This window comes from Procambarus clarkii, chromosome 6 (genome assembly GCF_040958095.1).
Source record: "Procambarus clarkii isolate CNS0578487 chromosome 6, FALCON_Pclarkii_2.0, whole genome shotgun sequence".
In the NCBI taxonomy this organism is placed as follows: domain Eukaryota; kingdom Metazoa; phylum Arthropoda; class Malacostraca; order Decapoda; family Cambaridae; genus Procambarus; species Procambarus clarkii.
In genome coordinates, this window is record NC_091155.1 from 38,761,857 (window position 1) to 38,777,889 (window position 16,033).

Here is a 16,033-nt window from a genome sequence, read left to right on the forward strand (position 1 = left end):
ACAGGATGAGTGGTGCTGCCCAATACTGTCACTATGGCGGTATGTTCACTCACAGGATGAGTGACGCTGCCCAATACTGTCACTATGGCGGTATGTCCACTCACAGGATGAGTGACGCTGCCCAATACTGTCACTATGGCGGTGTGTCCACTCACAGGATGAGTGGCGCTGCCCAATACTGTCACTATGGCGGTGTGTCCACTCACAGGATGAGTGACGCTGCCCAATACTGTCACTATGGCGGTGTGTCCACTCACAGGATGAGTGACGCTGCCCAATACTGTCACTATGGCGGTGTGTTCACTCACAGGATGAGTGACGCTGCCCAATACTGTCACTATGGCGGTGTGTTCACTCACAGGATGAGTGACGCTGCCCAATACTGTCACTATGGCGGTGTGTCCACTCACAAGATGAGTGACGCTGCCCAATACTGTCACTATGGCGGTATGTTCACTCACAGGATGAGTGACGCTGCCCAATACTGTCACTATGGCGGTGTGTCCACTCACAGGATGAGTGGCGCTGCCCAATACTGTCACTATGGCGGTGTGTCCACTCACAGGATGAGTGGCGCTGCCCAATACTGTCACTATGGCGGTGTGTCCACTCACAGGATGAGTGGTGCTGCCCAATACTGTCACTATGGCGGTGTGTCCACTCACAGGATGAGTGGCGCTGCCCAATACTGCCACTATGGCGGTGTGTCCACTCACAGGATGAGTGGCGCTGCCCAATACTGTTACTATGGCGGTGTGTCCACTCACAGGATGAGTGGCGCTGCCCAATACTGTCACTATGGCGGTGTGTCCACTCACAGGATGAGTGACGCTGCCCAATACTGTCACTATGGCGGTGTGTCCACTCACAGGATGAGTGACGCTGTCCAATACTATCACTATGGCGGTGTGTCCACTCACAGGATGAGTGACGCTGCCCAATACTGTCACTATGGCGGTGTGTCCACTCACAGGATGAGTGACGCTGCCCAATACTGTCACTATGGCGGTGTGTCCACTCACAGGATGAGTGGTGCTGCCCAATACTGTCACTATGGCGGTGTGTCCACTCACAGGATGAGTGACGCTGCCCAATACTGTCACTATGGCGGTGTGTCCACTCACAGGATGAGTGGCGCTGCCCAATACTGCCACTATGGCGGTATGTTCACTCACAGGATGAGTGGCGCTGCCCAATACTGTCACTATGGCGGTCTGTTCACTCACAGGATGAGTGACGCTGCCCAATACTGTCACTATGGCGGTGTGTCCACTCACAGGATGAGTGGCGCTGCCCAATACTGTCACTATGGCGGTGTGTCCACTCACAGGATGAGTGACGCTGCCCAATACTGTCACTATGGTGGTGTGTCCACTCACAGGATGAGTGACGCTGCCCAATACTGTCACTATGGTGGTGTGTCCACTCACAGGATGAGTGACGCTGCCCAATACTGTCACTATGGCGGTGTGTCCACTCACAGGATGAGTGACGCTGCCCAATACTGTCACTATGGCGGTGTGTCCACTCACAGGATGAGTGACGCTGCCCAATACTGTCACTATGGCGGTGTGTCCACTCACAGGATGAGTGGTGCTGCCCAATACTGTCACTATGGCGGTGTGTCCACTCACAGGATGAGTGGCGCTGCCCAATACTGTCACTATGGCGGTGTGTCCACTTACAGGATGAGTGGCGCTGCCCAATACTGTCACTATGGTGGTGTGTCCACTCACAGGATGAGTGGCGCTGCCCAATACTGTCACTATGGTGGTGTGTCCACTCACAAAATGAGTGGTGCTGCCCAATACTGTCACTATGGTGGTGTGTCCACTCACAAGATGAGTGACGCTGCCCAATACTGTCACTATGGCGGTGTGTCCACTCACAAAATGAGTGGTTCTGCCCAATACTGTCACTATGGCGGTGTGTCCACTCACAGGATGAGTGGCGCTGCCCAATACTGCCACTATGGCGGTGTGTCCACTCACAGGATGAGTGGCGCTGCCCAATACTGTCACTATGGCGGTATGTTCACTCACAGGATGAGTGACGCTGCCCAATACTGTCACTATGGCGGTGTGTCCACTCACAGGATGAGTGGCGCTGCCCAATACTGTCACTATGGCGGTGTGTCCACTCACAGGATGAGTGGCGCTGCCCAATACTGTCACTATGGCGGTGTGTCCACTCACAAGATGAGTGACGCTGCCCAATACTGTCACTATGGTGGTGTGTCCACTCACAGGATGAGTGACGTTGCCCAATACTGTCACTATGGCGGTGTGTTCACTCACTGGATGAGTGACGCTGCCCAATACTGTCACTATGGCGGTGTGTTCACTCACAGGATGAGTCACGCTGCCCCTCGGAGCAAAATTAAAAACCCACCAGCAGCAGCAACAGTCCCGCCTGTGGTCACGTGACGTGTGTGACATGTTATGTGAGCCTTACATGTTGCTGTAACTCGACCCACCACCACATGGCGGCTCTGGCACACAGTTGGCGCCAGCCCCACACCCCGCCCCACACCCGGCCCCACACCCCGGCCCACACCCGGCCCCACACCCCGCCCCACACCCGGCCCCACACCCCGGCCCACAACCGGCCTCACACCCGGCCCCACACCCGGCCCCACACCCCGCCCCACACCCGGCCCCACACCCGGCCCCACACCTGGCCCACACCCGGCCCCACACCCGGCCCCACACCCGGCCCACACCCGGCCCCACGCCCGGCCTCACACCTGGCCCACACCCGGCCCCACACCCGGCCCACACCCGGCCCCACACCCGGCCCCACACCCGGCTCCACACCCGGCCCCACACCCCGCCCCACACCCCACCCCACCCCCGGCCCCACACCCGGCCCCACACCCGGCCCCACACCCGACCTCACACCTGGCCCCACACCCCGGCCCCACACCCGGCCCCACACCCGGCCCCACACCCCGGCCCCACACCCGGCCCCACACCCCGGCCCACACCCGGCCCCACACCCGGCCCCACACCCGGCCCCACACCCAGCCCCACACCCTGCCCCACACCCCGGCCCCACACCCGGCCCCACACCCGGCCCCACACCCCGGCCCACACCCGGCCCCACACCCGGCCCCACACCCCGGCCCACACCCGGCCCCACACCCGGCCCCACACCCGGCCCCACACCCGGCTCCACACCCCGCCCCACACCCGGCCCCACACCCGGCCCCACACCCCGGCCCCACACCCGGCCCCACACCCGGCCCCACACCCCGGCCCCACACCCGGCCCCACACCCGGCCCCACACCCGGCCCCACACCCCGCCCCACACCCCGGCCCCACACCCCGGCCCCACACCCGGCCCCACACCCCGGCCCACACCCGGCCCCACACCCAGCCCCACACCCGGCCCCACACCCGGCCCCACACCCCGGCCCCACACCCGGCCCCACACCCCGGCCCACACCCGGCCTCACACCCCGGCCCCACACCCGGCCCCACACCCGGCCCCACACCCTGGCCCCACACCCGGCCCCACACCCGGCCCCACACCCGGCCCCACACCCGGCCCCACACCCCGGCCCCACACCCGGCCCCACACCCGGCCCCACACCCCGGCCCACACCCGGCCCCACACCCGGCCCCACACCCGGCCCCACACCCCGGCCCCACACCCCGGCCCCACACCCGGCCCCACACCCGGCCCCACACCCGGCCCCACACCCGGCCCCACAGCCCGGCCCACACCCGGCCCCACACCCGGCCCCACACCCGGCCCCACACCCGGCCCCACACCCGGCCCCACACCCGGCCCCACACCCCGGCCCACACCCGGCCCCACACCCGGCTCCACACCCCGCCCCACACCCGGCCCCACACCCGGCCCCACACCCGGCCCCACACCCGGCCCCACACCCGGCCCCACACCTGGCCCCACACCCACACCATACATATTAAAATATTAAACAGAGTGAGTGAGTGCTTGCGCATGAACTGTTCTTGCTCACACTCACGTGCGCGCACACACACTCACGGCGTTGAACAAGGAATCGTTCAGGACCCTGTATACCACTTATGTCAGACCAATCCTGGAGTATGCAGCTCCAGCCTGGAGTTCATACCTAGTTAAACACAAGATAAACTTAGAGAAGATTCAGTGGTATGCCACCAAACTAGTCCCGGAACAAAGAGGTATGAGCTACGAGGAAAGGCTACAGGAGCTGAACCTCACGTCCCTGGAAAACAGAAGAGTAAGGGGAGACATGATAACCACCTACAAAATTCTCAGGGGAATAGATAGGGTGGACATAGACAAACTCTTCAGCACGGGTGGGAACACGAACAAGGGGGCACAGGTGGAAACTTCAAACTACATTGGAAAAAACATTTCAAATGTAGATATGATAGAGCCCAATAGGCTCAAGAATCTGTACACCAGTTAAACTTTAGTAGCCAGTTTCTCGACCATTCCTCCAGCTTGTCCAGGTCGCCCTGGACAAGCTGTGTCGTGTGTGTGTAATTACCTAAGTGTAGTTACAGGATGAGAGCTACGCTCGTGGTGTCCCGTCTTCCCAGTACTCTTTGTCATATAATGCTTTAAAACTACTGTCTGTCTGTGTGTGTGTGTGTGTGTGTGTGTGTGTGTGTGTGTGTGTGTGTGTGTGTGTGTGTGTGTGTGTGTGTGTGTGTGTTTGTGTGTGTGTATGTGTGTGTGTGTGTGTGTGTGTGTGTGTGTGTGTGTGTGTGTGTGTGTGTGTGTGTGTGTGTGTGTGTGTGTGTGTGTGTGTGTGTGTGTTTACTAGTTGTGTTTTGCGGGGGTTGAGCTTTGCTCTTTCGGCCCGCCTCTCAACTGTCAATCAACTGTTTACTAACTACTTTTTTTTTTCTTTTTTTCCCCCACACCACACACACACACACCCCAGGAAGCAGCACGTGACAGCTGACTAACTCCCAGGTACCTATTTACTGCTAGGTAACAGGGGCACTTAGGGTGAAAGAAACTTTGCCCATTTTGTTTCTGCCTCGTGCGGGAATCGAACCCGCGCCACAGAATTACGAGTCCTGCGCGCTATCCACCAGGCTACGAGACCCCTGTTGTGTGTGTGTGTGTGTGTGTGTGTGTGTGTGTGTGTGTGTGTGTGTGTGTGTGTGTGTGTGTGTGTGTGTGTGTGTGTGTGTGTGTGTGTGAGAGAGAGAGAGTGGGAGGAAGACGACCAGAAGAGGAACACTTGTAGTAACATTAAGGTCGCCATCACTCACCAGGCCACAGTTATTGACACATAATGTACTGCTAACTGCTCCAACATGTATGTAAACATCTAGACACCACCACTAAACACACTTACAGCACCGCTCCTGTGCCAGGTAAGTCCACTACGGGCTCACCATAGCCAGTGCTACTTGCCCCGCTCCTGTGCCAGGTAAGTCCACTACGGGCTCACCATAGCCCGTGCTACTTGCCCCGCTCCTGTGCCAGGTAAGTCCACTACGGGCTCACCACGGCCCGTGCTACTTGCCCCGCTCCTGTGCCAGGTAAGTCCACTACGGGCTCACCATAGCCCGTGCTACTTGCACAGCTCCTGTGCCAGGTAAGTCCACTACGGGCTCACCATAGCCCGTGCTACTTGCACCGCTCCTGTGCCAGGTAAGTCCACTACGGGCTCACCATAGCCCGTGCTACTTGCCCCGCTCCTGTGCCAGGTAAGTCCACTACGGGCTCACCATAGCCCGTGCTACTTGCCCCGCTCCTGTACCAGGTAAGTCCACTACGGGCTTACCATAGCCCGTGCTACTTGCCCCGCTCCTGTGCCAGGTAAGTCCACTACGGGCTCACCATAGCCCGTGCTACTTGCCCCGCTCCAGTGCCAGGTAAGTCCACTACGGGCTCACCATAGCCCGTGCTACTTGCCCCGCTCCAGTGCCAGGTAAGTCCACTACGGGCTCACCACGGCCAGTGCTACTTGCCCCGCTCCTGTGCCAGGTTAGTCCACTACGGACTCACCATAGCCCGTGCTACTTGCCCCGCTCCTGTGCCAGGTAAGTCCACTACGGGCTCACCATAGCCCGTGCTACTTGCCCCGCTCCTGTGCCAGGTAAGTCCACTACGGGCTCACCATAGCCCGTGCTACTTGCCCCGCTCCAGTGCCAGGTAAGTCCACTACGGGCTCACCATAGCCCAGTGCTACTTGCCCCGCTCCTGTGCCAGGTAAGTCCACTACGGGCTCACCATAGCCCGTGCTACTGGCCCCGCTCCTGTGCCAGGTAAGTCCACTACGGGCTCACCATAGCCCGTGCTACTGGCCCCGCTCCAGTGCCAGGTAAGTCCACTACGGGCTCACCATAGCCCGTGCTACTGGCCCCGCTCCAGTGCCAGGTAAGTCCACTACGGGCTCACCACGGCCAGTGCTACTTGCCCCGCTCCAGTGCCAAGTAAGTCCACTACGGGCTCACCACGGCCAGTGCTACTTGCCCCGCTCCTGTGCCAGGTAAGTCCACTACGGGCTCACCACGGCCAGTGCTACTTGCCCCGCTCCTGTGCCAGGTAAGTCCACTACGGGCTCACCACGGCCAGTGCTACTTGCCCCGCTCCTGTGCCAGGTAAGTCCACTACGGGCTCACCACGGCCAGTGCTACTTGTCCCGCTCCTGTGCCAGGTAAGTCCACTACGGGCTCACCACGGCCAGTGCTACTTGCAACTTTTGGTTCCAAGTAGCTGCATGAAAAACAACATCAATTAGAGTTGTATTAGAGTTCCGCGCCGTGCACCTGGGCGAAGTAACCCTCAGAGGAAGAAAATAAAATGTTATGAGAAAGATTACATAAAGATGCTTAACGCAAATGTGCGAGACGTGAGTAGAGAGCACCGGAGACATCCCACTGAGAGTAACCAAGAGCTGTTTAAAACTGTGTGTCAAGTAGCCAGGGAAGAGAAGATTAAAGAGCGGGAAAGACAGTGGCTTGAGTTCACCAGCTCTATTGGAAGAGAAACATCTGCAAGACAAGTGTGGGCCAAGATACAGGTAGCTAAGGGGGGCAGAGCCCGGCCTGCGGCTCACAAAGACCCCCATGGTAAGGCTGAGGAACCCGGCCTGCGGCTCACAAAGACCCCCAGGGTAAGGCTGAGGAACCCGGCCTGCGGCTCACAAAGACCCCCAGGGTAAGGCTGAGGAACCCGGCCTGCGGCTCACAAAGACCCCCAGGGTAAGGCTGAGGAACCCGGCCTGCGGCTCACAAAGACCCCCAGGGTAAGGCTGAGGAACCCGGCCTGCGGCTCACAAAGACCCCCCAGGGTAAGGCTGAGGAACCCGGCCAGCGGCTCACAAAGACCCCCAGGGTAAGGCTGAGGAACCCGGCCAGCGGCTCACAAAGACCCCCAGGGTAAGGCTGAGGAACCCGGCCTGCGGCTCACAAAGACCCCAGGGTAAGGCTGAGGAACCCGGCCAGCGGCTCACAAAGACCCCCAGGGTAAGGCTGAGGAACCCGGCCAGCGGCTCACAAAGACCCCCAGGGTAAGGCTGAGGAACCCGGCCTGCGGCTCACAAAGACCCCCAGGGTAAGGCTGAGGAACCCGGCCTGCGGCTCACAAAGACCCCCAGGGTAAGGCTGAGGAACCCGGCCTGCGGCTCACAAAGACCCCCCAGGGTAAGGCTGAGGAACTAATCCACAAGTGGAGTGATGCAGCATCCTCCTCCTCCCTCCCTGCAGAAGTAAGCAGGGAACAGCTCCTGCGACATGATGACAGAAGGATTAGGATAACAAGAGCACTGTCTAGTGATGACGAATATGGGCAACCAATCACAGCCCAGGAAGTAAGGAGCAACCAATCACAGCCCAGGAAGTAAGGGTCAACCAATCACAGCCCAGGAAGTAAGGAAAGAAGTATGAAAGTATGAAAGTAGTATGAAGTATCCAAGAAGTATCCACCCAAGAAGTATGAAAAAGGGTAAAAGTACAGCACCTGGTGAAGATGGCGTCACCTACGACATACTCAATGCACTGTGTGAAGTGTCTGGGAATCCACTACTCCACCTGTTTAACAAGTCATTCCTAAGTGGAGTGTTGCCCACACAATGAAACATGCAATAATTGTCCTCATACCGAAGCCTAATGACCCTGACAATTACAGACCTATCAGTCTCATGTCATGCACTTGCAAGATGCTTGAAAGGATCATCCTACACCGACTGTTGCACAAAATAGGCAGGTTAGGGGAGGGGGTCAATGGATTTGTTAAAGGACGGAGCACAGCAAATTGTATAGTTAATTACTTGGCTAATGACACAGCTAAGTACTCTGTATTTGTTGACATCAAAGGAGCCTTCAACAAAGCACAGGGGATTGCGATCCTGGACGAGCTTGCATGCATGGGTGTCAAGGGGAGACTCATGAAATGGACTAAAGACTACCTCACAGGAAGGAAAGCCAAGGTCTGCTTCAATGGAGCAGTCTCCAGAACAATGAATATGGAACTCGGGATCCCCCAAGGCGGAGTCTTAAGCCCTACACTATTCAATGTACTTATGAACGCCATTGTAAATATTGACTTTCCGGAAGGAGCACAACAAGTGGGATATGCAGATGATGTCCTAATACAAGCTCCCACCTTGGGAAAAATTAAACAGTCCATTGAACTCCTTGGAAGGAAATGTATTGAGCTCGGTTTCACTCTCCACAAACAAGACAAAAGCAAACTCTCATCACAAGCGGAGAGCAAATGAAGAACTGCAAATTAATGGTGTAACACTTGAATGGGTTGACCACTATCGGTACCTTGGCGTCACTGTCGGCTCTAACAAGGGGAAGAAAGAGGAGCTCAACCAACTCATAGGAACATGCAAAAGTCGACTCAGGGCACTGAAAGCTATGACCTGGAATGGTCATGGAGCCTCTATTGCCGTGCTTAAAATGATGTACACAGCCTATGTGCGCTCCGTCATAGACTATGTCTCACCAGTTCTGGGCACCTACTCCCAAAGCGATATGAAAAAACATGAATGCATTCAGAATGAAGCCATGACAATCATCCTTGGAGTCCCAAGAACTGCCAAAACGTCTAATCTACGAGAGGAGTTGTCCCTCCCCAGTGTTAAAAGCAGAATTCAGGAGCTGAATGCTAAGCTTGCAATTAGGATAGCCAGAGATCCCCATTACAATGATATTGCCAAGACAAAACTGAGTTCTGTGTTACTTTCAGGAGGAAACAGGAGAAGCAAAAAATGGCATCACAGATCAGTCTGCTACCTGGAAGAGCTTCACCTGCTTGAGCAAGCCCGTGAGCTCCTGCCTGTAGAGAGGTTACCTCCCTGGGAGGATGACTCATGCAGGATTATCATCAATGAGATGACAACGAAAACGTCCAACATGATAACTCAAGAAATGAGACACAATTATCTTGAGGAAATTTATAAAGAAGCCGGAGATGAACTAGATCAAATCTACACTGACGGGTCATCTAATCCTGTCAATGGCAGGGCTGGTGCAGCATACACGGTAATCAAGGATAATACTTTCCAACGCAGAAATGAAGAAAAAGTGCGTATTGAGAACTATGCCTCTTCAACGCAAGCAGAGCTAACTGCCATTGTTATGACGTTAAGGTTTCTTGAACGGAACACTAATGGTGCAGTGATTTGCACTGATTCAAAAGCAGCACTGCAAAGCCTAAGTAAAAATCGGGCAGAAAATCTTGCAATAGTCGCTGAAATTAAGAGAGCTGTGAGAGTACTTACCAATCAGGGAAGAGTCATCAAGTTTCTGTGGATCCCCTCCCATGTTGGGGGAGCCCCTCCCATGTTGGGGATCCCCTCCCATGTTGAGGATCCCCTCCCATGTTGGAATATGTGGGAATGACCGAGCAGATGTGCTGGCTGCTGAAGGCGCTGAAGGAGACCATATTGAATACTTCATACCCAAGACTCTTCTACAAATTAGAGGTATTGTCAGGCAACATCACCGTGACAAGGTAACTGAGGAAAGGAGGATAGAAGCACAAACCAGTGAATCTGTACGATGGTACAACATGGTTGCAGCTGGCAATCCCAATCATTATGGCCGAAGAGGAGGAGGACGAGGGAGAGAATCAGTAATAGCGAGAATCCGTCTTGGATACAAATATCCATGGAGATATGGAATGGAAACAACAGTTGAGCAGAGGAGTTGCAGAATTTGTGATAAGAGTGATGGACACTCGAGTACCCAAATGAGCCACAGAGACATTAGAAAGAACTTTTTCAGTGTCAGAGTAGTTAGAAATGTAATGTAATGCATTAGGCAGTGATGTGGTGGAGGCTGACTCCATACACAGTTTCAAATGTAGATATGATGGAGCTCGAGAAGCTCAGGAACCTGTACACCTGTAGATTGACGGTTGAGAGGCGGGACCAAAGAGCCAAAGATCAACCCCCCCCCCCGCAAACACAACTAAGTGAGTACAACAAGGTGAGTACACACACACACACACACACACACACACACACACACACACACACACACACACACACACACACACACACACACAGGACACAGGTGGAAACTTAGTACCCAGATGAGCCACAGAGACGTTAGAAAGAATTTTTTCAGTGTCAGAGTAGTTAATAAATGGAATGCATTAGGAAGTGATGTGGTGGAGGCTGACTCCATACACAGTTTCAAGTGTAGATATGATAGAGCCCAGTAGGCTCAGGAATCTGTACACCTGTTGATTGACAGTTGAGAGGCGGGACCAAAGAGCCAGAGCTCAACCCCCGCAAACACAACTAGGTGAATACACACACACACACACACACACACACACACACACACACACACACACACACACACACACACACACACACACACACACACACACACCAACAACGCCATGTAGGGGGCCTGACAACTGAGTGGACAGCGCTTGGGATTCGTACTCCTGTGTTCGGGGGGATCGATCCCAGGCGATGGCGGAAACAAATGGGCAGAGTGTAATTTCATCCTGATGCCTCTGTTCACCTAGCAGTAAATATTTACCTGGTAGTTAGAGAGCTGCTTCCTGAGGTGTGTGAGAGAGAGAGGGGGGGGAGGAATCAGTTGATTGATTAATAGTTTTGAGGCGGGTCGACAGAGCCAGAGCTCAACCCCCGCCCACAACAGCAGGTGGAGCAGCTGTGAGACAACAAGAACAACAACAAGAGGTACTCACCATCAGGCATGAGCGGTGAGCGGGGTGAGCAGGAGAGCTTCATGAGCACCATGGCTGCCGCACACTCATCCATCTGGTCCTCCTCACAGTGTGAGCTCCGCCGCTTGCGGGACCTGCGGGCAGGGGGGGGGGGGACATGGTCACAAACATATATATATATTTATAAGAGTACTCACACACACACTAGAGTACTCTGCTCTAGTACAGTCTGCTCTACACCCATTGCTCAACATCTCCAACACTCACACACACACACTAGAGTACTCTGCTCTAGTACAGTCTGCTCTACACCCATTGCTCAACATCTCCAACTCACACACACACTAGAGTACTCTGCTCTAGTACAGTCTGCTCTACACCCACTGCTCAACATCTCCAACACTCACACACACACTAGAGTACTCTGCTCTAGTACAGTCTGCTCTACACCCATTGCTCAACATCTCCAACTCACACACACACTAGAGTACTCTGCTCTAGTACAGTCTGCTCTACACCCACTGCTCAACATCTCCAACTCACACACACACTAGAGTACTCTGCTCTAGTACAGTCTGCTCTACACCCACTGCTCAACATCTCCAACACACTCACACACACACTAGAGTACTCTGCTCTAGTACAGTCTGCTCTACACCCACTGCTCAACATCTCCAACACTCACACACACTAGAGTACTCTGCTCTAGTACAGTCTGCTCTACACCCACTGCTCAACATCTCCAACACACACACACACTAGAGTACTCTGCTCTAGTACAGTCTGTTCTACACCCACTGCTCAACATCTCCAACACTCACACACACTAGAGTACTCTGCTCTAGTACAGTCTGCTCTACACCCACTGCTCAACATCTCCAACACACACACACACTAGAGTACTCTGCTCTAGTACAGTCTGCTCTACACCCACTGCTCAACATCTCCAACACTCACACACACACACTAGAGTACTCTGCTCTAGTACAGTCTGCTCTACACCCACTGCTCAACATCTCCAACACTCACACACACACACTAGAGTACTCTGCTCTAGTACAGTCTGCTCTACACCCACTGCTCAACATCTCCAACACTCACACACACACACTAGAGTACTCTGCTCTAGTACAGTCTGCTCTACACCCACTGCTCAACATCTCCAACACTCACACACACACACTAGAGTACTCTGCTCTAGTACAGTCTGCTCTACACCCACTGCTCAACATCTCCAACACTCACACACACACACTAGAGTACTCTGCTCTAGTACAGTCTGCTCTACACCCACTGCTCAACATCTCCAACACTCACACACACACACTAGAGTACTCTGCTCTAGTACAGTCTGCTCTACACCCACTGCTCAACATCTCCAACACTCACACACACACACTAGAGTACTCTGCTCTAGTACAGTCTGCTCTACACCCACTGCTCAACATCTCCAACACTCACACACACACACTAGAGTACTCTGCTCTAGTACAGTCTGCTCTACACCCACTGCTCAACATCTCCAACACTCACACACACACACTAGAGTACTCTGCTCTAGTACAGTCTGCTCTACACCCACTGCTCAACATCTCCAACACTCACACACACACACTAGAGTACTCTGCTCTAGTACAGTCTGCTCTACACCCACTGCTCAACATCTCCAACACTCACACACACACACTAGAGTACTCTGCTCTAGTACAGTCTGCTCTACACCCACTGCTCAACATCTCCAACACTCACACACACACACTAGAGTACTCTGCTCTAGTACAGTCTGCTCTACACCCACTGCTCAACATCTCCAACACTCACACACACACACTAGAGTACTCTGCTCTAGTACAGTCTGCTCTACACCCACTGCTCAACATCTCCAACACTCACACACACACACACTAGAGTACTCTGCTCTAGTACAGTCTGCTCTACACCCACTGCTCAACATCTCCAACACTCACACACACACACTAGAGTACTCTGCTCTAGTACAGTCTGCTCTACACCCACTGCTCAACATCTCCAACACACACACATACACACAAGAGTATGGTCGCTAAAAGTGTGAGAACACCCGCAGCTTGGGTTCGAACCTTCCCTACGGCTCCTACGGATTTTCTGGTAGGTCTCCCGTCTCCAGTGACTTACTATACACTATGGAGAGTGGCAAGAACATAAGAACAAAGGTAACTGCAGAAGGCCTATTGGCCCATACGAGGCAGCTCCTATTTATAACCACCCAATCCCACTCATATACATGTCCAACCCATGCTTGAAACAATCGAGGGACCCCACCTCCACAATGTTACGCGGCAATTGGTTCCACAAATCAACAACCCTGTTACTGAACCAGTATTTACCCAAGTCTTTCCTAAATCTAAACTTATCCAATTTATACCCATTGTTTCGTGTTCTGTCTTGTGTTGATACTTTTAATACCCTATTAATATCCCCTTTGTTATGTCCATTCACCCACTTGTAAACCTCTATCATGTCACCCCTAACTCTTCGCCTTTCCAGTGAATGCAACTTAAGCTTTGTTAATCTTTCTTCATATGAAAGATTTCTAATTTGGGGAATTAACTTAGTCATCCTACGCTGGACACGTTCAAGTGAATTTATAATACTGAATTTATATTTATATACTGAATATTTATATAGTGAATTTATATACTGAACCAGTAACCCTGTTACTGGTTCAGTAACAGGGTTGTTGATTTGTGGAACCAATTGCCGCGTAACATTGTGGAGGTGGGGTCCCTCGATTGTTTCAAGCACGGGTTGGACAAGTATATGAGTGGGATTGGGTGGTTATAGAATAGGAGCTGCCTCGTATGGGCCAATAGGCCTTCTGCAGTTACCTTTGTTCTTATGTTCTTATGTTCTTATATCCATTCTATAATACGGCGACCAAAACTGAACTGCATAATCTAAATGGGGCCTAACTAGAGCAAGATATAGCTTGAGAACCACACCAGGTGTCTTGTTACTAACGCTGCGATTAATAAATCCAAGTGTCCGATTTGCCTTATTACGAACATTTATGCATTGATCCTTTTGTTTTAAATTCTTACTAATCATAACTCCCAGATCCCTTTCGCAATCCGACTTCGCAATCTCAACACCATCTAGCTCGTATCTTGTAACTGTATCATCATTACCTAACCTCAGAACTTTACATTTATCAGCATTAAACTGCATTTGCCAATCCTTTGACCATTTCAAAACCCTATCTAGATCAACTTGAAGTGATAGTGAGTCCTCCTCCGAATTAATTTCCCTACCGATTTTCGTATCATCAGCAAATTTACAAATGTTGCTACTCAAACCTGAATCTAAATCATTAATATATATTATAAACAACAGAGGTCCCAGGACAGAGCCTTGAGGCACTCCACTTACAACATTTTCCCACTCTGACTTGATTCCATTTATACTAACTCTCTGTTTCCTTTGGTATAGCCATGCCCTAATCCAACTTAATATAGCACCCCCAATACCATGAGACTCTATCTTTTTAATTAGTCTTTCACGTGGCACTGTATCAAAAGCTTTGCTAAAGTCAAGGTACACAACATCGCAATCCTTACCACTATCAACTGCCTCAACTATGCTAGAATTAAAAGATAACAAATTTGTTAAACATGAACGGCCATTTATAAAACCATGTTGCGACTCAATTATTAATTTATGTTTTTCAAGATGAAGACGAATTTTATTTGCTATTATAGATTCGAGTAACTTTCCCACAATAGACGTTAGGCTAATTGGTCGATAGTGAGACGCAAGTGATCTATCTCCTTTCTTAAAAACTGGTATCACATTAGCAACCTTCCATGACTCTGGCACTCTGCCTGACTCTATTGATTTATTAAATATGGTAGACAGTGGCTCGGAAAGCTCCTCTTTGCATTCTTTAAGCACCCTGGCAAACACTTCATCCGGCCCTGGGGATTTGTTTGGTTTGAGTTTTTCTAATTGTTTAATTACATCCTCCCTGGTAACTGCTAAACTAGTCAACCTGTCCTCATCCCCACCCACATAGACTTGTTCGGCTGAAGGCATATTGTTAAGTTCTTCTTTAGTAAATACAGATATAAAATATTTGTTAAAAATACTACTCATCTCCTTGTCATTTGTGGGAACCGACCTGTGAGATTTATATTTATTTAATTTATATGAATATATATTTACGTTAATTTATATACTTCGATAGCAATTTGTATAATGATAAGTGGACTGTATTTCTGCAATAATCTCTTAATCTCACAAATCGATCCTCTACACATTAAGGGGGGTTTATTAGTTTATATATATATGCAGCCAATCAAACTACAGTATTGACTACATACATTGAAAAGGTTCCTTATCTTATAGTACAGCAGGTTAGTCCACCAGGTATAACTAGGGTGTAGACACCAAATTATCCTCTTTGAGGTAGCTTCCTCACCCAGTAACTGGTGCACAAAGTCTTCCATCCTCGTCTTGACCTGTCAAAAGTGCGCTAGCTGTGAAGCCAGAATCCTATATATGACAAGCTATATCAGAGAAAACACTATACAGTACATGGAACATTGAAGACCTGGCTTAATTACCTTTAGTTTGAGGCTTCCACGTGATCTAACCGGGTCACCCTATATCCTGACATTAATGGCCATAAATGAATGATAAACGGGTTTCGGATAGACACTTAACTTGAATTTGTAGACAGCGTGTTGACAATGGTACACCTTTGGTTTCCATAACACTACGTCCAAGTAAATTTAACAGGAGCTGAATTTGCTCCCGTGTGAGCCTCTGGTCTCGTATAAAAAACAATGGCTGTTTAACACTCCATACTATTGACGTTACTGGCCGACATTGTCCAGATATGATAGGAGCCGAATTTAC

At 51.9% G+C, this 16,033-nt stretch overlaps 1 protein-coding gene across 1 annotated transcript in view; it reads right to left on the reverse strand.

Moving 5' to 3' along the window:
• Nucleotides 1-16,033, reverse strand: part of LOC138356066 (zinc finger protein 395-like) — a 247,835-nt gene that overhangs the window by 118,032 nt on the left and 113,770 nt on the right. The window contains exon 3 of the mRNA XM_069311682.1: nucleotides 11,159-11,271. Coding sequence (XP_069167783.1) covers nucleotides 11,159-11,271 — 113 coding nt within the window. The remainder of the gene's footprint in view (nucleotides 1-11,158; nucleotides 11,272-16,033) is intronic.